The sequence below is a fragment of the Oncorhynchus mykiss genome, chromosome 11, assembly GCF_013265735.2.
Source record: "Oncorhynchus mykiss isolate Arlee chromosome 11, USDA_OmykA_1.1, whole genome shotgun sequence".
NCBI classification, from domain to species: Eukaryota; Metazoa; Chordata; class Actinopteri; order Salmoniformes; family Salmonidae; genus Oncorhynchus; species Oncorhynchus mykiss.
The window spans coordinates 69,917,279-69,938,290 of NC_048575.1; the positions used below are offsets into that span (position 1 = coordinate 69,917,279).

A 21,012-nucleotide genomic window follows, 5' to 3' on the forward strand; every position below is an offset into this window, starting at 1 on the left:
GTGCAATTAGCATGCTGACTGCAGGAATGTCCACCAGAGCTGTTGCCAAAGAATTGAATGTTCATTTCTCTACCATAAGCCACTCAAGTCTTTCGAGAGAATTTGGCAGTATGTGCGGTTGTGAGGGGGCAAGCGGTTTGCTGATGTCAACTTTGTGAACAGAGTGCCCCATGGTGGGGTTATGGTATAAGGTATAAGCTACAGACAACAAACACAGTTGCATTTTATCAATGGTCATTTGAATGCACAGAAATACCGTGACAAATCCCGAGGCACATTTTTTAAGGAATCTGTGACCAACAGATGTTGACTGTTGACTGTTTTCCCAGTCATGTGAAATTAATAGATTAGGGCCTTTTGAATTTATTTAAATTGCCGGATTTCCTTATATGAACTGTAACTAAAGTAACATCTTTGAAATTGTTGCAGGCTGCGTTAATATTTTTGTTCAGTATAATAACATCGTATGCGAGCCTACGACCGAGAAAAATCCACCCAGTCTTAGATCTCTCTTGATGTAGTGTTGTAGTGTATCTAGTCGTGATGTGTGTTTTGTCCTATTTTTTTTTTTTTATCCCCGCCCCAAGCCCCCGTCCCCTTTTGCCTTTTTATAGGCTGACATTGTAAAAAATAATTTGTTCTTAACTGACTTGCCTAGTTAAATAAAACAAATAAAAAATCCACCCGCGCCGTCACAACACAAGGAACGTGGTCAGCAACGGGTCGTCACTAGTTACCACAGCCACAAAGAAAACCCCCGCCTATTTCTACAATATGTCTTCTTGAAATTAGATTTGAATCCTAACCATATCATTTACCCTAACCTTAAATACACGGCTAACCTTATGCCTAATCCTAACCTTAAATGAAGACCAAAAAGCACATTACATTTTTTATTTTATTTTTAACAACAACCAATTTTGACTTTATGGCTATGCTATCTAGTGGAAACCTTCCAAGTGGTGCCAGGGCAGGTAGCGATTGGACCATCTGGATGTCTATCGCTTTTTTTGTGTGTGTGGGGGGGGTCAGTTATATACAGATGCTGGGTCAGTTATATACAGTCATTGGTTTGAAGCAGCTTGCGAATATATCCAATTATTGAAGGGTAAATCAGTGGTAGCCTATTTAATTGAACTGTGGAAGGCTGGAATTTATTTTCGAAGTTAGCAACGACACCAGTATCTTAAAGATGAACCGCCGCGTAAATTATCGCTCCATTTTGCCTTTACGCCAAGAACTTTACTGATAGGCTACATTTAGCGCCATACGGTGTTTTTATTGGATATATGCTATATTTTCTATTTTGGTCTGGATATCGAATCATACGGTGATTTGAATACAGCCAACTGCAGGATCAACCGTTTGTTGATAAACACGAATCCTTTCTCATACAGGACCACCTCCGGTGCATTGATGCACCCGTTTCAGTGGTTTAACGGTGAGCGTTAATTTTTCTCTCTGATGTTGACCGAAATTGTATGTGTTAAATGCGAAGGACTATTCGACTCTTATTTCAAGGGTTATTGGACTATAAAATAAAAACAACTTAATTTATTATATTTGGTTGATATTTTTAATTTGGCAAGAATGAAGGAGATTAAATACATAAATATTTTTTTGCAATACAAGGTATGGTCGTTTTCTTTAATTGTATTAGCCTACAGTTGAATATATTTGTGCCACTATGGCTTTCAAGTGGGATTGGTTAAATTTAAATGGCAATATTGAAACTGGTAGTCTAGGCTATCAATCCATTATTTATTCACACAGTCATATTCTATTTATTCAGTGCTCTTGCTATCAACGTTTATTGACTATAGGGGATCCACTCAAACTGGGCTTGACCTGTATTGCTATTTCAATAATTCATCCCTTCATTATTTGTCATGTAATCTCATTGCTTTCTTATTGCTGCTTGATGTTCCTTGTTCATGATTCTTACCATCCTCTGCAACTTTCATGTAATCTCATTGATTCTCTTAGAAAGAGCTATGGTGAACTTCAAAGTGGTGTGGTTGGAGAATGAAGGTGTTTAGAATTCACAACATTTCTTAATTCTCTTAATGGTCCAGTGTTTGGCTAGTTCGAGTATTTCTACCTTTTTTTTTTTTACATTACTTTTGCAGCACACTAATTTTTGAATTTATAAACTATGAATATAGATTGGAGTGCACATGTTATTCTGAGATATCTTGGGCTGAATATCATGCCTAGATCTATAAAATATATGCAGCCACTGTTTGACAAAAATGGACGTTTGGAAGATGTTTAAAAATAAAATAAACATGTTTCTGATATGAAAGGCTCCATCAGGCTGCAGACCAAGACAAGGTATGCCAGACCGTTTGGCCTCCTCTGAATGTCATGCCAAACACTCCTCACAATATCAGTGTTGTTTCCCATGGCCTTGACACAACCTTTCGTGACATTTAGTGATGATTGAATTTGAGGAGGAGAATCTCCACACTCAGCCAATACCAGGATCTATTACTATATCTTTAGGTCACAATACAGAGGTGATTTGTATTCCTGGAGAGTTACTGTATATCTCTATAGCCATAATAACATGACAATGACAAAGGAGCTGGAAGTGGAACCAGACTGACAACCAGGCAAGTATATCCTCATTCTGTAGGTCAGGAGATTGGAATTCCATGCAACTACAGGAGGCCTACAAAATGTTACCTGCTGTGGCCAGGAACGATAGGATACAGAAAAAACATATGCTATTGGCTGATACCACATTACATGTATCTACTAGTATTTGGCATCACTAAATGCCATCTATGGCAGTATACAGCTGGTTTTGAAATCCTAACTTGCTCCCCAAATTAGAAAACTTATGATCGGAGGATTTTTAAGAGCAGGTGCAGAGGGTGGACCTTCAGCAACCCTCATGGCTGGGCTAGATAAGTGGTTGTTTCTAGTGTCTTACATGTACTGTACACAGACTGATCTGCGTGTGGTTCTCATCTTTTATTTTTCTTGAAAGCACAGATGAATGTTTGTGCTCATGTGAGCTGATTAATATTTGATTGAAGCTCTGTCTGTAAAAGGAGGCAGCAGTAAAAGCCTAGTGTGAGTGTAGTCCTCAAACCTCTCCTTAAATCTGCAAAAGTCATTACTACCCACTACCCAAGCCTTTACCTTTCATGAAAATGTTAATGGCTCATTGAGAAATCAGCTCTGTTCTAGAATGAGAACATTAGTGCCACAGTTTTAGATTTACAATGTTAGGAGCAGTTCTGGACTGAGAATGTTAGAGCAGGGGAACAGTTTTAGAATGAGACTGTCAGAACAGGAGAACAGTTCTAGATTCAGAATATATAACAGCAGGAGAACAGTTATGCATTCAGAATGTTAAAGCAGGGTTTTCTATGCATCATCTGGCTCTGGTGCCATGGCAACGGGGGTCCCTCTGGAGAGTGCCAATATAGGTCATTGGTCATGGGGGGCTCCTCTCACAGTCAGTTAGCTAGTGCACACACATACACAGAGACATTCATGTACGACCCACATTTGAGTCTGAGTGCAGAGGCATTACAGGTGATATGTTTCATCAACTGTGAACAGATATGAATACACAGACAAGGACTCTCTTTCGACTTCTCTCTCTCAATGAGACTGTGAAGAGCTTTCTCTCTCTTTACCTCTTTTTCTCTCTTTACTTTAGCCCCCCTCATGAAACAACCTCTGTTACACACACACACACACACACACACACTCACACTCACACTCACACTCACACTCACACTCACACACACACAGAGGGCCATGTCTAATAGACGTCCCCTTAACAGAGGAATAAGATTGCTGGGTGAGTCACCTTGTGTGTGTTCAGAACTAGACCAACATATAATTATTGTTATCCAGTTTACCACTGTTCTCTATGATTCTCCACTCTCCTTTTGACATGTCCAGATATGATGAGAATGGTATAACCACACAGAAACAGTGTCACGACACCAACCAAAAACAAAGAGACAATCAACCTGGTCTCATTCAAGACAGTAACCCTAATCCACCTAGAGTTCAGCTGTAGAGGAGTGTGTAGCTGGTGTGCGTGTGTGTCACTGGCATATTGCAAGAAAAACATTGATGACAGTAAATCTCAGTGAGATAAAAATAATGGTGTTCCAAAATTCCATCTAGACACCGTTTCCCTAGTACCTCGGCCTAAACATCAGCGTCACAGGTAACTTCCACAAAGCTGTGAACGTTCTGAGAGACAAGGCAAGAAGCGCCTTCTATGCCATCAAAAAGTACATAAAATTCAACATACCAATTAGGATCTGGCAAAAAATACTTGAATCAGTTATAGAACCCATTGCCATTTATGGTTGTGAGGTTTGGGGTCCACTCACCAACCAAGAATTCACAAAATGGGACAAACTCCAAATTGAGACTGCATGCAGAATTCTGCAAAATATCCTCTCTGTACAACGTAAAACACCAAGTAATGCATGGAGAGCAGAATTCGGCATATGATCAAAATGCAGAAAAGAGCCGTTAAATTCTACAACCACCTAAAATGAAGCGATTCCCAAACCTTCCATAACAAAGCCATCACCTACAGATGAACCCGGAGAAGAGTCCCCTAAGCAAGCAGGTCATGGGACTCTGTTCACAAACACAAACAGAACCCCAGGACAACAACACAATTAGACTCAACCAAATCATGAGAAAACAAAAAGATCATTACTTGACACATTGGAAAGAATTAACAAAAAAACATAGCAAACTAGAACGCTATCTGGCCCTAAACAGAGACTGCACTGTGGCAGAATACCTGACCACTGTGACTGGCCCAAACTTAAGGAAAGCTTTGACTATGTTCAGACTCAGTGAGCATAGTCTTGTTATTGAGAAAGACCGCCGTAGGCAGACATGGCTCTCAAGAGATGACAGGCTATGTGCACACTGCCCATAAAATGAGGTGGAAACTGAGCTGCACTTCCTAATCTCCTGCCAAATGTATGACCATTTTACAGACTCATATTTCCCTCAGATTACAGACACACAAATAATTAAACAACAAATCCAATTTTGATAGACTCCCATATCTATTGGGTGAAACACCACAGTGTGCCATCACAGCAGCAATATTTGTGACCGGTTGCCATAAGAGAAGGGCAACCAGTGAAGAACAAACACTATTGTAAATACAACCTATATTTATGTTTATATATTTTCCCTTTTGTACTTTAACTATTTGCACATTATATGATATTTGAAATATCTTTTATTTTTTTTAAACTTTTGTGAGTGTAATGTTTACTGTTCATTTTTATTGTTTATTTCACATGAGTTTTTTTTATCTACTTCACTTGCTTTGGCAATGTTAACATATGTTTCCCATGCCAATAAAGCCTCTTAAATTGAATTGAGAGAGAGAGCGCTTACTTTGTTTTCTTTCGTTGATGAGTTATTATAAATACATCAGAGGTCAATGAATTAACAGTCTGTCTCATGGAACAATATCTCTGATTTAATTAAAATGCCACCAAAAACTTTCTGTGAATTGAAATGGCTCTAGTTCAAACTTGCAGTAGGGTTCATTTGACCTGGCTCACACAAAGACCTCTCTGTCAGCCTACCCGTGTCTCATTAATTCTCCACGGTCAGCCTTCCTCGCTCCCCCACAGTTCCTCTCCCTGTCCCGGTTCTATCTTCCCCCCCTGACCTTAAACTGATCATCGACCGACTTGAATGCTTTAGTGATAATGTGGTCTAATAGACACACAGATGGGCTACAGACAACACACCCACGTGGGCGGACAAACCCTCTCTGCGTGGATTTCATTGGTGAATATATGCGCATAAAAATAGAATCAAATGATCTCATAGTTCTATTTCTATGTAGATGCGTGTCTTTGATGTGTAAGTAGCAATTTAGGGGGAACAGCCAGAGTAGTCCCTCAACCCTGCCGTTAACAGGCAAGCACACTACATCCTGAAACAGAAAGGTCTTGGCAGAAGCATTAGTACACTTCTCTGTCCTATTCAACAACTCATGTCCACCAGCCTTGGAATTGGACATTCTCTTTGTCTCCTTGGCCGGTTCTTCTGAGTTGATTTAATTTAAATGCAGTTGACCAACACCTTTCAGGACCTTGTATGTTTTATCGGAGTATTCCCTTGTTTGTCTTTCTCAATCAAGGCTTCCTGCAGACATCAAGTCATTTTTCCCAAACAATGCTGCCAAATAGAGGACTCTATTGTCCTGAGAAATGTAAACCACTTTAAATTGATACGAAGTAAAGGCCCTGATGTGTAAAACACTTCTCTGTGTTTGATGAAAGAGTGTCTTTGTGGATATTTTGGGAAGGCGTAGAAACATCAAAAGCTACATGACGTCATTCATGTCTTCCAAGACATTGTGCATTATTTATAAATCAGTTAGTCAGATCTTATCTATATTCTCCTATTAATATGGTTTATTTTATTGCAAAACAAGAAAGGAATTTAAATTAATTGAACAGCTTAAATTGCTTTGTCAACAATGCCATTATGTCTTGTTTTCTCAGTTTTATCAAACAATTAGTTCTGTTGTAAGTCTTAGAAATCAGGATATGCCTTGTATGATGTCGACTAGTTGCCTAGATACCGTTGTGTTGTGTACCATTGTCTTGGAGCAGCGATGGAGCCATGTTCTTTAATAGAATGGAGATTGCATGGTCTTTCATGGAGCAGCGACGCCATGGTCGTTGTACTTTCTTTGAGAGAGAGTGAGGTATAGACAGAGGTGTGTGTGTGGTCTGTGTGTGCGTGCTTACGTCTGTATCAGAGGTGGACACAGCTACAGCACTGGCAACCCTGACCCTCAGCTGTGATGGCAGTGTGTGTGTGTTAGTGTGTGTCTATAGTCTAAACCCTATATTTATGACCTTTTAGCATGCCTCTGTGCTCTCAAAATTGTACTTGTTGCCTCTGCAGGATGCCTCTTAATTCTCAGCACTGTGAGGGTGCTGAATGTGTCAGATTATAACTGTGTGCTTCATCCCTCTAGGGTGTTTATTTGTTTCTAACACGGTACACTGTGCATGTGTACTTATCATCTGTGGAGGATGCCTCTTTAACACTATTCTTGTCCCAATGGTGTTTCTATGGTCATAACACTACACTTGTCCCCTGTGTAGGGTGCTACTATGTTCTAAACACTTTTCTCGTCCCCTGTGTAGGGTGCTTCTGTGGTCTGGGACTGGTCTACTCCAACAAGTCGTGCACCATGCCTCCCATCACCTTCCAGGACCTGCCCCTCAACATCTACATGATCATCTTCGGAACAGGCATCTTCATCTTCATCCTCAGCCTCATCTTCTGCTGTTACTTCATCAGGTGAACTTTGTACAGAGTGGAATAGAATAGCGGGTCAGAGAGCCTGTTGGCTGCAGGGTAAGAGGCATCCACACAGACATGCTGTCAGAGCGGTCCACATGCTCACCTCTGTGATACCTTTTCCTGTTGAGAGAGAGAGAGCTGACATTTCCTTCTGTTGACAATGAACTCTCTGATAAGCTGAGGGGACAACTGTGAGGAAACGAGGCGGCAGGAAGCTGCCTGCCACAGTGTGAGGACAGACTTCACTGGAGCTAGGGGAGTGGGGTTCAACGTAACACCCTTGAGAACACCAAAACCCGATGTATATTCAAATCAAGTCAACATTTATTTGTCACATACACATGGTTAGCAGATGTTAATGAGAATGTAGCGAAATGCTTGTGCTTCTAGTTCCGACAATGCAGTAATAACCAACGAGTAATCTAACCTAACAATTTCACAACAGCTGTACATGTGACTTAAGTGTGTAGCAGTATTGTATTTTCTGTATTGTTATATGGTGGTAGGCTAAAGTATACAGTACCAGTCAAAGGTTTGGACACACCGACTCATTCAAGGTTTTTTTTCTTTATTTGTACTATTTTCTACATTGTAGAATAATAGTGAAGACATCAGAACTATGAAATAACACATATGGAATCACGTAGTATTAAACAAATCAAAATATAAACTCAGCTAAATCAGCTAAATCCCCTTTTTACATCCCTTTTTCAGGACCCCCCCGTCTTTCAAAGATAATTCATAAAAATCCAAATAACTTCACAGATCTTCATTGTAAAGGGTTTAAACACTGTTTCCCATGCTTGTTCAATGAACCATAAACAATTAATGAACATGCACCTGTGGAACGGTCGTTAAGACACTAACAGTTTACAGACGGAAGGCAATTAAGGTCATAGTTATGAAAACATCGGACACTAAAGAGGCCTTTCTACTGACTCTGAAAAACAGCAAAAAAAAGATGCCCAGGGACCCTGCTCATCTGCGTGAACGTGCCTTACGCTTGCTGTAAGGAGGCATGAGGAATGCAGAAAAAATGGCAATGTCTGTACTGTGAGACGCCTAAGACAGCGCTACAGGGAGACAGGACAGACAGCTGATCATCCTCGCAGTGGCATACCACGTGCAACAACACCTGCGCAGGATCGGTACATCTGAACATCACACCTGCGGGACAGATACAGGATGACAACAACAACTGCCCGAGTTACACCAGGAATGCACAATCCCTCCATCAGTGCTTAGACTGTTCTCAATAGGCTGAGAGAGGCTGGACTGAGGGCTTGTAGGACTGTTGTAAGGCAGGTCCTCACCAGACATCACCGGCAACGTTATTGCCTATGGGCACAAACCCACCGTTGCTGGACCAGACAGAACTGGCAAAAAGTGCTCTTCACTGTCGAGTCACGGTTTTGTCTCACCAGGGGTGATGGTCGGATTCACGTTTATCGTTGAAGGAATGAGCATTACACAGAGGCCTGTACTCTGGAACGGGATCGATTTGGAGGTGGAGGGTCCGTCGTGGTCTGGGGCGGTGTGTCACAGCATCATCGGACAAAGCTTGTTGTCATTGCAGGCAATCTCAACGTTGTGCGTTACAGGGAAGACATCCTCCTCCCTCATGTGGGATCTTTCCTGCAGGCTCATCCTGACATACCCTCCCGCATGAAAATGCCACCAGCCATACTGCTCGTTCTGTGCGTGATGTCCTGCAAGACAGGAATGTCAGTGTTCTGCCATGGCCAGTGAAGAGCCCGCGTCTCAATCCCATTGAGCATGTCTGGGACCTGTTGGATCGGAGGGTGAGGGCTAGGGCCATTCCCCCCAGAAATGTCTGGGAACTTGCAGGTGCCTTGGTGGAAGAGTGGGGTAACATCTCACAGCAAGAACTGGCAAATCTGGTGCAGTCTATGAGGAGGAGATGCACTGCAGTACTTAATGCAGCTGGTGGCCACACCAGATACTGACTGTTACTTTTGATTTTGACCCCCTTTGTTCAGGGACACATTGTTCAATTTCTGTTAGTCACATGTATGTGGAACTTGTTCAGTTGATGTCTCATTTGAATCTTGTTATGTTCATACAAATATTTACACATGTTAAGTTTGCTAAAAATAAATGCAGTTGACAGTGAGAGGATGTTTCTTTTTTTGCTGAGTTTATTTTATATGAGATTCTTCAAAGTAGCCAACCTTTGCCTTGATGACACGCTGTTAGCATTCTCTCAACCAGCTTCATGAGCTAGTCTCCTGGAATGCATTTGTTAAAAGTTAATTTGTGGAATTTCTTTACTTCTTAAAGTGTTTGAGCCAATCAGTTGTGTTGTGACAAAGTAGGGGTGGTATACAAAGGATAGCCCTATATGGTAAAAGACCAAGTCCATATTATGGCAAGAACAGCTCAAATTAGCAAAGAAAAATGGCAGTCCATCATTACTTTAAGACAAGAAGGTCAGTCAATCTGGAAAATGTCAAGAACTTTGAAAGTTTCTTCAAGTGCAGTCGCAAAAACCATCAAGCGCTATGATGAAACTGGCTCTCATGAGGACCGCCACAGGAAAGGAAGACCCAGAGTTACCTCTGCTACAGAGGATAAGTTTATTAGAGTTACCAGTCTCACAAATTGCAGTCCAAATAAATCTTCACAGAGTTCATGTAACTACACATCTCAACATCAACTGTTCATTAGAGACTGCATGAACTAGGCCTTCATGGTCCAATTGCTGCAACAACAAAAAAACGACTAAAGGACACCAGTAAGAAGAGACTTGCTTCGGCCAAGAAACACAATGGACATTAGACCGATGGAAAACTGTCCTTTGGTCTGATCTGTCGAAATTCTAGATTTTTGGTTCCAACCGCTGTGTCTTTCTGAGATGCAGAGTAGGTGAATGGATGATCTCTGCATGTGTAGTTCCCACTGTGAAGCATGGAGGAGGAGGTGTGATGGTGTGGGGGTGCTTTGCTGGTGACACTGTCCATGATTTATTTAGAATTCAAGGCACACATAACCAGCATGGCTACCACAGCATTCTGCAGCGATACGCCATCCCATCTGGTTTGCGCTTAGTGGGACTGTCATTTGTTTTTCAACAGGACAATGGCCCAAAACACCTCCAGGCTGTGTAAGGGCTTTTTGAGAGTGATGGAGTGCTGTATCAGATGACCTGGTCTCCACAATCACCCAACCTCAACCCAATTGAGATGGTTTGGCATGAGTTGGACCGCAGAGTGAAGGAAAAGCAGACAAGAAGTGCTCAGCATACAGTTGAAGTCGGGAAGTTTACATACACCTTAGCCAACTACATTTAAACTCAGTTTTTCACAATTCCTGACATTTCATCTCAGTGAACATTTCCTGTCTTAGGTCAGTTAGGATTACCACTTTATTTTAAGAATGTGAAATATCAGAATAATAGTAGAGAGAAATGATTTATTTCAGCTTTTATTTCTTTCATCACATTTCCAGTGGGTCAGAAGTATACATTCACTCAATTCGTATTTGGTAGCATTGCCTTTAAATTGTTTAGCTTGGTCAAACGTTTTGGGTAGCCTTCCACAAACTTCCCACAATAAGTTGGATGAATTTTGGCCCATTCCTCCTGACAGGGCTGGTGAAACTGAGTCAGGTTTGTAGGCCTCCTTGCTCGCACATGCTTTTTCAGTTCTGCCCACAAATCTGCTATGGGATTGAGGTCAGGACTTTGTGATGGCCACTCCAATACCTTGACTTTGTTGTCCTTAAGCCATTTTGCTACAACTTTGGAAGTTTGCTTGGGGTAATTGTCCATTTGGAAGACCCATTTGCGACCAAGCTTTAACTTCCTGACTGATGTCTTAAGATGTTACTTCAATATATCCACATAATTCCCCTTCCTCATGAAGCCCTCTATTTTGTGAAGTGCACCAGTCCCTCCTGCAGCAAAGCACCCACACAACATGATGCTGCCACCCCCCTGCTCCACAGTTGGGATGGTGTTCTTCGACTTGCAGGCCTCCCCCTTTTTCTTCCAAACACAACGATGGTCATTATGGCCAACCAGTTCTATTTTTGTTTCATCAGAACAGAGGACATTTCTCCAAAAAGTATGATCTTTGTCCCCATGTGCAGTTGCAAACCGTAGTCTGTCTTTTTTATGGCGGTTTTGGAGCAGTGGTTTCTTCCTTGCTGAGCGGCCTTTCAGGTTATGTCGACATAGGACTCATTTTACTGTGGATATAGATACTTTTGCACTTGTTTCCTCCAGCATCTTCAGATGGTCCTTTGCTGTTGTTCTGGGATTGATTTGCAGTTTTCACACCAAAGTACGTTCATCTTTAGGAGACAGAACGCGTCTCCTTTCTAAGCGGTATGACGGCTGCGTGGTCCCATTGTGTTTAAACTTGCGTACTATTGTTTGTACAGATGAACGTGGTACCTTCAGGCGTTTGGAAATTCCTCCCAAGGATGAACCAGACTTGTGGAGGTCTACAATTATTACATTTTTTTCCCCATGATGTCAAGCAAAGAGGCACTGAGTTTGAAGTTAGGCATTGAAATACATCCACAGTTACACCTCCAATTGACTCAAATCATGTCAATTAGCCTATCACAAGCTTCTAAAGCCATGACATCATTTTCTGGAATTTTCCAAGCTGTTTAAAGGCACAGTCAACTTAGTGTATGTAAACTTCTGACCCACTGGAATTATGATACAGTGAAATAATCTGTCTGTAAACAATTGTTGGAAAAATGACTTGTCATGCGCAAAGTAATGTCCTAACTGACTTGCTGAAACTATAGTTTGTTAACAAGAAATGTATGGAGTGGTTGAAAAATGAGTTTTAATGACTCCAACCTAAGTTTAGGTTCTGACTTCAACTGTATGCGGGAACTCCTTCAAGACTGTTGGAAAAGCATTCCAGTTGAAGCCAAGAGTGTGCAAAGCTGTCATCAAGGCAAAGGGTGGCTTCTTTGAAGAATTTCAAAGCAAAACATTTTGGGGATTTGTTTAACACTTTTTGGTTACTACATGATTCCATATGTGTTATTTCATAGTTTTGATGTCTTCACTATTATTATACAATGTACAAAATAGTCAAAATAAAGAAAAACCCTGGAATGAGTAGGTGTGTCAACTTTTGACTGGTACTGTATATTCCCGCTCAATACACAATGACAGTTGCTGCTGTTAGTGTTGGGTTGGAACATAAGCCTTAGTGAAAGAGAAAGAAAAGGAAAGAAATGCATTCTCCACAGTGTCATCTGGCAATAATGATACCTGTCATCCAGCCTGAGGGTCCATTGTAATAAGCTGGGGTTCATTTAACAACAAAACAAAATAGCTCTGACTGAAAGAATCTAGGAGAAATCATATAAACCGCTTCCAGGCTAATCTCAGATAGACATGGTATTTCATTTCACTTTGTGTATTTTGTGTATGGTTGTAAATCATTTGTTGTTCTATATTCATCAGAGTAGAAAGCGAGGGAGAGAGGGTAGTCAATAGAGAAGTGGGGATATTGTCATTGTTCTGACAACTTGGTTAATATTTTTTGAGCAAGTGTGAACGATGGACTGTTTAATTAACTGCCATTTTTGAATATGAACTCCTAAGACTGCAGACGGGGTATATGATTCTCTGTATGGCCAAGTAAATATTTACCTGTAGATAATGAATCACATTGTCAAAGCCAAATTGTTACACACACGCACACATAATGAGTGCACTGCGCTTCCCAGGCCCCTAAATAATTTTCCAACTCAAACAATGGAGAGCAGATCTCTATCACTTCGCTAACTGTGTCTCTTATGTTTTGGGGTCCTTGCTATGGCAGTTTTTTTTTTGTGTGTGTGTGTGTGTGTGTGTGTGTGTGTGTGTGTGCGCGCATTTAATCTGCCCCAAAATGACAGGACATTTATATGTAGCCAAGCACTATAGTTGTTGTTTTGACCAATTTAGTGTTGTTGATGACTGATAACATTGCACCATGTAGAACAATGTGAGGATATTTGCTTTATATACATGGTGTTTTCCCAGGCCTTAAAGAATGTAGTGAACTGGGTAGACACATGCACACCGTACAGTGAAATGGCTGCTTGCTAACTCCTCAACAACGGAGTACAATAACAATATCAATCAAGAAAAACATTCCAAATACAGAAGTAACAAGTAGAAAGAAAATGTACACCAGTAGCGGTCGGTGCTGTTTAAGATGAGGGAGGAGGATTCTTTTTTTTTACGAGCGTGGCCTTGTTTCTGTTACAGCATATTGGATGACTGTCATTCATATTCCATTCACCCAGTTCACTGTAACATCTATAGCTTTAGGCTTCTACATGATACTCAAATTTTCCCTGTACCCATCATGAGGTTGCTACAACCTAGCCTATGACTGAACGTTTACAAAGTAGGTGCACAGGTCGAGAGAAATTTGAGTAATCAAGGTAAGAGACATTGATACATTCAATACCACGTTGAACACTCTTGCCTGCATCTAGCTGATCTAGGGTGTAATCATTAGTCCCACAGTTGCAAATGTGAGTTTCTATTGGACAAATTCAGGTATGTTTATCCCCGTTTCCTTCCATTTGCTTCCATTTCAGAAATGTTTTTCGCCTGTCTGTGACCAGGCGAAAAAAACACTTTCCAAGCCAAACATTCATGTCATGACTGCTAACCACTACACACAGCCTACATCATTGTCATAGTCAACATAGCTACTGGAACTAACACATTGGTAAATCAGCTACAATCGTGCAGCACTGTCAGCAAGCAGTTTACACTGGCAGGCCACAGTGGCAATAAATACCTTGACTTGGAGAAGTTCCTGTGTCGGATAGCTACAGCCAGCTAGCTAGCATAGCATCCCTTTTTGTTTGAGCCAGGTGTTTGAGTAGCCTAAACTAGCTAGCTAAATTGTGAAAGTAAAAAAATTAAAATACAACCAAATATACTGTAACTATCTTTTTTCTTTCTCTCGCTTCTTTTTAATTTTGGAAGAAACTTTTAAACAATTTTCTTTCCCTCTTTTTGAGTCAACTACTCACCATATTTTATTCACTGCAGTGCTAGCTATCTGCAGTTTATGCTTTCAGTACTAGATTAATTATCTGATCTATTTATTGGTCGGACAACATGTTACTTCATGCTGCAAGTGCTCTGATAGGTTGGAGGTCTTCCGGAAGTTGTCATAATTACTCTGTAAGTCTATGGAAGGGGATGAGAACCATGAGAATGAGAGTGGCGCAATGAACTAACATGTTATCCACCCATGTTGTCCTAGGTTTGTATTGAAGTCAGTGTACCCAGAGGAGGACAGAAGATAGCTGTCCTCCTGTTACACCATGGTGCTACCCCACAGAGTGCTGCTGAGGCTACTGTAGACCTTCATTGCAAAACAGTGTGTTTTAATCAATTATTTGGTGACGTAAATATTTTTAGTATTTTTTAATTTTTTAATTTTTTATTTCACCTTTATTTAACCAGGTAGGCAAGTTGAGAACAAGTTCTCATTTACAATGAGAACGACCTGGCCAAAATAAAGCAAAGCAGTTCGACACATACAACAACACAGAGTTACACATGGAGTAAAATAAACATACAGTCAATAATACAGTATAAACAAGTCTATATACGATGTGAGAAAATGAGGTGAGATAAGGGAGGTAAAGGCAAAAAAAGGCCATGGTGGCAAAGTAAATACAATATAGCAAGTAAAACACTGGAATGGTAGATTTGCAGTGGAAGAATGTGCAAAGTGGAAATAAAAATAATGGGGTGCAAAGGAGCAAAATAAATAAATAAATAAAATAAATACAGTAGGGAAAGAGGTAGTTGTTTGGGCTAAATTATAGATGGGCTATGTACAGGTGCAGTAATCTGTGAGCTGCTATGACAGTTGGTGCTTAAAGCTAGTGAGTGAGGGAGATTTTTGTAGTTCGTTCCAATCATTGGCAACAGAGAACTGGAAGGAGAGGCGGCCAAAGAATGAATTGGTTTTGGGGGTGACCAGAGAGATAAACCTGCTGGAGCGCGTGCTACAGGTGGGTGATGCTATGGTGACCAGCGAGCTGAGATAAGGGGGGACTTTACCTAGCAGGGTCTGCATCCAATTTAGACTGCATCCAATTAGATAGACTGCATCCAATTTATTGAGTAGGGTATTGGAGGCTATTTTGTAAATGACATCGCTGAAGTCGAGGAGTGGTAGGATGGTCAGTTTTACAAGGGTATGTTTGGCAGCATGAGTGAAGGATGCTTTGTTGCGAAATATGAAGCCAATTCTAGATTTAACTTTGGATTGGAGATGTTTGATGTGGGTCTGGAAGGAGAGTTTACAGTCTAACCAGACACCTAGGTATTTGTAGTTGTCCACGTATTCTAAGTCAGAGCCGTCCAGAGTAGTGATGTTGGACAGGCGGGCAGGTGCAGGCAGCGATCGGTTGAAGTATCATTTTATATAAAAAGTAAACTTTAAAAATATATATATATTGTTTCACTATTTTTATGAAATTCACTGAGGAGGATGGTCCAACCCTTCCTTCACTGATGTACATAATATATAATTCAGTATGATTGATTTATCAAAATGAACGCTGTTTTATACAAGTAAAGTCAAGGTTACATTCACTGATACCCGTACCACCGTTTGATACAAACAATTGTAAATCATGTTCTACTGAGGGTGTACTACCTTCACTGCTCTGACCAATACAAGCACAGTGATTGATTTGATTTCTGGATTTCTTGAGGGACTGGGACTGCTTGCAAAAACATACTCTTACCAATGACATACAGTAGGTCATCTCTAATGGTTGTACTTTGTGTGTTTGTTCACCTACAGTAAACTAAGACACCAAGCCCAGAGCGATAGGTTTGGCTACAGAGAGGTGGTTTTAAAAGGAGATCCTAAGAAGTTGAATCTCCATGGGGTAAGAATACAATCTACTTTTACGTTACTGATTGTGAATAGTTACAATGTCTGTCAGGCTTAGTAACAATAATAGTGGGACATAATAAAACATATCTGATGCCACCTCAACCTCACCTCTCTCTCTCCCTCTCTCTGTCTGTCTCTCTCTCTCTCTCTGTCTCTCTCTCTCTCTGTCTCTCTGTCTCTCCCTCTCTCTCTCTCTCTCTCTCTCTTTCTCTCTCTCTCTGTCTCTCTGTCTCTCTCTCTGTCTCTCTCTCTGTCTCTCTGTCTCTCTCTGTCTCTCTGTCTCTCTGTCTCTCTCTCTCTTTCTCTCTCTCTCTGTCTCTCTCTCTGTCTCTCTGTCTCTCTCTCTCTCTCTGTCTCTCTCTCTCTCTCTGTCTCTCTGTCTCTCTCTCTCTCTCTCTCTCTCTCTCTCTCTCTGTCTCTCTGTCTCTCTGTCTCTTTCTCTCTGTCTCTCTGTCTCTCTCTCTCTTTCTCTCTCTGTCTCTCTGTCTCTGTCTCTCTGTCTCTCTCTCTCTCTTTCTCTCTCTGTTTCTCTCTTTCTCTCTCTCTGTTTCTCTCTTTCTCTCTCTCTATCTCTCTCTCTCTCTCTCTCTATCTCTCTCTCTCTCTGTCTCTCCCTGTCTGTCTGTCTCTCTCTCTCTGTCTCTCTGTCTCTCTGTCTCTCTGTCTCTCTCTCTCTCTCTCTCTCTGTCTCTCTCTCTCTCTGTCTCTGTCTCTCTCTCTCTCTCTCTCTGTCTCTGCCTCAATCTTTCCCTTCTTTTGTCTCCTCTTTCTTCCCATTGCACCACTCTCATTCTCTTGTTCTCTCTCTTGCTCCCTCAACATATCCTTCCCTGTGTCTCCTCTGGTCGTGTTCCTGTCTCTGTCACTCTTACAGCAGACGTGTGCTGTTTGCCTGGAAGACTTCAAAGTCAAAGATGAGCTAGGAGTGTTGCCATGCCAACATGCCTTTCACAGGAAGTGAGTACCATATTAGGAGGAAGGAGGTCACTGCCATTCATTTCAGTCAGCACACAGTTTTTGAATGGAGAGATTTGTCACTGACATACCCACAGTTATGAAATGTTTCCAGGTCACAGGAAGACAATACTTGTCTGACTAGAGAGGCACCTCTTGGTAAACACTGAATCCCATTTGAAGCCCTTTAATGTGCAACATTGTTTTTCTTTTTTTAGATACTATCTCTTACTCTGGAATTCCCTTTGTGATGATCCGTTGCTACCTTTGTGATGTCATTAATTGGACTTAATATTACAGATGTTTCCTTTGTGATTATAATAATAATTTTGGAGGGTACTTATCTGCATAGTAAACAGTAACTTACTTATTATTGCTATTATTGTTATTACTATAATTATTCATGTTTATCATTCCAAATATGGGTGGTAACGGTAGTGATAACAGTTTAGTGATGGTAATAGTAGTCGTAGTAATGATGATTGTAGTTGTAGTACTGATATAAAGAAGAAGATGACCGTTATTTAGTTATAAATTAGTTATAGTTTCATTTCTACTATTGACTGTTACCATTTTATTGTTATTAATTTTGTATTTAATTTTGTATTATTATTTACTACCATTTTATATTATTATTTGCTATCATTTATAATTTTGTTACAATGTATATTGTATACATTGTTGCTTTGGCAATATTGACACAATGTTTTTCATGCCAATAAAGCAGCTTGAATTTGAACTTATATTTGCCCCGCCTTATATTTGCCCCGCCAAAAAAACTCCACATCCTTGGAGAGTGGGGTCAGGGCCAGGTTAGGAACTGCCAGATGCGTCATAATAACTGCCAGAAGTAAAGCCAAATTTGAAATGTAATATTTGTTGTTGTCATTTAGCCACTCTTATCCAGAGCAATTAGGGTTAAGTGCCTTGCTTAAGGGCACATTGACAGATTTTTCACCTAGTCAGTTTGGGGATTCGAACCGGCTACCTTTCGGTTACTTAACCACTATGCTACCTGCATTGAATACATGGAGCAGGGTGGGGGAAAAAATGGCATTAAAATACAATTTAAATGTATTTTTGGAAGGGCTAAGGTCACCATTCATGTAATACATTAAATATATACAACAGACAGTATTGGGGAGCAATTTCATAGTATGCTTAGCTCTGTATGTTCCTAGGGGCCAGGGTCTGGCATAATTTTTCTCCTTGTCGGCTTATGGATTCAAACTAGCAACTTTCCGGTTACTGGCCTGAGTAACGCTCCAATTGCTAGGCTATCTGTTACTCTAAATGTCAACAATTACACTGAATTTGACAGATTCAGCCTTTGTGATGTCATCAATTATACTGAATTTTACAGATGTATCCTTTGTGATGTCAAAAATTACAGTTACTTGGAATGTTTAGCAAATTATACAATTTCTGTGTGTTTCTTAGGTGTCTGGTGAAATGGCTGGAGGTGCGCTGTGTGTGCCCCATGTGCAACAAAACCATTGCAGGACCCCCAGAACAGCGCAACAGCATAGGAACACTACTGGACGAACTGGTGTAACCTAACAACAAGCACGGCGTGGGCACTGTGAGCTGGTGTAACCTAGCAACCAACAGAAAGTGAACGCTATTGTCTGGTGTATCCTAGAAACCGCCCACAGATGACTGTGAAATGGTGTAACCTAGCTACCACCTGGAGAGGACTGTGAGAGCTGCTGTTACCTAGCAACCAACACAGAGCTGCATACTTGAGTCTACACCACACACCACAGACAGTCTCCAGCTACCCACACTTCACCCCGTCACTCTCTCTTTGTCTCTGACTGTCTCACTCTTTTTCTCTCCCCCATTTTCTCTCACTAGCCTTCTCTGTCCTTTCTGTCACGCTCTCTCTTTCTGTCTTTCTTCTGTTGTCTCTTTGATCTCTCTCTCTCTCTCTCTCTCTGATACTCATTTTCTCACCTTCTCTCTTTTCCTCTCTTTCTGTCTTTCTTCTGTTGTCTCTTTGATCTCTCTCTCTCTCTCTCTCTCTGATACTCATTTTCTCACCTTCTCTCTTTTCCTCTCTTTCTGTCTTTCTTCTGTTGTCTCTTTGATCTCTCTCTCTCTCTCTCTCTCTCTGATACTCATTTTCTCACCTTCTCTCTTTTCCTCTCTTTCTGTCTTTCTTCTGTTGTTTCTTTGATCTCTCTCTCTCTCTGACACTCATTTTCTCACCTTCTCTCTTTCCCTCTCTTTCTGTCTTTTACTTCCTCAGAGGTGAGTTCTAGTTCCAAAGTCAGCAAGAGGGAAGAGCTCCAGACAGTTGGAGAGTGTAGGAGCAGGCAGTTGATTTGAATGTGTAAAGACAAGAGTGGAACTATAAGAACCATGGTGTTGAGAAAATACAAAGTGATGTTCTATGGGCATGTGTGTGTTGTGTGTGTGTGTTGTCGCACAGAGGAGTCTGTTTGGGTTTGTCACTTGTTGTATTTCTTTTTTTGTTTATAACATGTTTGTTTTCTATTATTGTACATGGACCAAGGCAATGTGAGTGACGTGCATCACCCTCTCACCACAACATTTTTGTTCTTGGCTGAAAGGTGTTAGTTTTTGATGTATTGCACTCTGACACTCTGTGTTTTATATACCTCCTGCCAACCGATGTGTGTATCGCACTGCACAGGTGGTTTAATAAAACATGCTCACATGTTTTATAACCTTGCCTGACACCTGAAGACTCGTTTTAGCTCCCAACATTATTGCCCAGGCTTTAGCTCAGTAGACTATTGTGGTTCTGAAATGTGGAGACAGCCTGAATTTGATACCTAGCCTGAATTTAATACCTAGCCAATCACATTAATAGATTGAGGTATCTAAGAACTCAAAGGCAATGCACCTGCTGTTTTCTGCCGTATTACTGGTGCAGTATACCTGTGACATTACTTTTATAAAGCAAAGGGTTCTTCGCAAGTTACAGTAGTTTAGAGGTTCAATGTTGTGTGATTATATCTCAAGAACAACTCCATCTGATGGAATACAGCATATGTCATTTTTCTCCGTTTGCTTTCAATTTTTTTTACGTGATGTTTAATGGCTCCTTTATGGCTCCAGTCGAACACATACCAAGTAAGCACTGCTTAAATTGAGCACTACTCCTCCCTATGCAACTGGGTCCTGGAGTTCCTGACTGGCCGCCCCCAGGTGGAGAAGGTGGGCAACATTACCTCCTCGACACTGACCCTCAACACAGGGGCCCAAGGGTGCGTCCTCAGTCCCCTCCTGTATACCAACGACTGCTTGGCCTCAGACAGTTCCAACTCCATCATCAAGTGTACTGACGACATGACAGTAGTAGGCCTGATCAACAACAACGACCCCTACAGGGAGGAGATAGGCATGCTGACGGCATGGTGCCAGATTAACAACCCCTCCCTCTGCGTTAGCGAAAGAAAGAAGCTGATTTTGGACTTCAGGAGGAACCAGGCAGTCCTCATCAATGGGGCTGCCGTGGAGACAGTCAATAACTTAAAATTCCTTGGGATTCACATCTCAGAGAAGCTGAAATGATCTAACCACATGGACAAAGTAGAGAAGAAGGCACTACAGTAACTCTTCAACCTCAGGATGCTGAGGAAATTCAGCCTGTCCTCGAGGGCCCTCACAGTGTTCTACAGAAGCACCATCGAGAGCATATTGTTGGGCTGCATCACAGCCTGGTACGGCAACTCCACCGCCGCAGACCGCAAGGCTCTTCAGAGGGTGTACATGCAGCCAAATGCACCATGGGGTGCACACTGCCCTACAGGACACCTACAAC

At 41.3% G+C, this 21,012-nt stretch overlaps 1 protein-coding gene across 2 annotated transcripts; it reads left to right on the forward strand.

Moving 5' to 3' along the window:
• The first annotated feature begins 415 nt into the window (after positions 1 to 415).
• rnf122 (ring finger protein 122) lies at positions 416 to 19,141 on the forward strand. Of its 2 annotated transcripts, none has more exons than XM_036936242.1 (5): positions 416 to 1,441; positions 7,185 to 7,341; positions 16,170 to 16,257; positions 17,143 to 17,222; positions 18,660 to 19,141. In XM_036936242.1, exons 1-5 carry the CDS (start codon positions 1,417 to 1,419, stop codon positions 18,772 to 18,774), a joined length of 465 nt encoding a protein of 154 aa, XP_036792137.1. In that variant the 5' UTR covers positions 416 to 1,416; the 3' UTR covers positions 18,775 to 19,141. The 2 variants fall into 2 exon arrangements, with proteins under 2 accessions (XP_036792137.1, XP_036792135.1); XM_036936240.1 differs by having other exon boundaries at positions 614 to 1,441; positions 17,140 to 17,222.
• The last annotated feature ends 1,871 nt before the right edge of the window (positions 19,142 to 21,012 follow it).

Excerpts from the sequence above, each read along its gene's own strand:
- rnf122 (XM_036936240.1), top strand. The coding sequence starts at position 1,417 with ATGCACCCGTTTCAGTGGTTTAACG. Across the intron at positions 1,442-7,184 it reads CCCGTTTCAGTGGTTTAACG|GGTGCTTCTGTGGTCTGGGA; the intron begins GTGAGCGTTAAT and ends TCCCCTGTGTAG. Across the intron at positions 16,258-17,139 it reads AGAAGTTGAATCTCCATGGG|CAGACGTGTGCTGTTTGCCT; the intron begins GTAAGAATACAA and ends TCACTCTTACAG.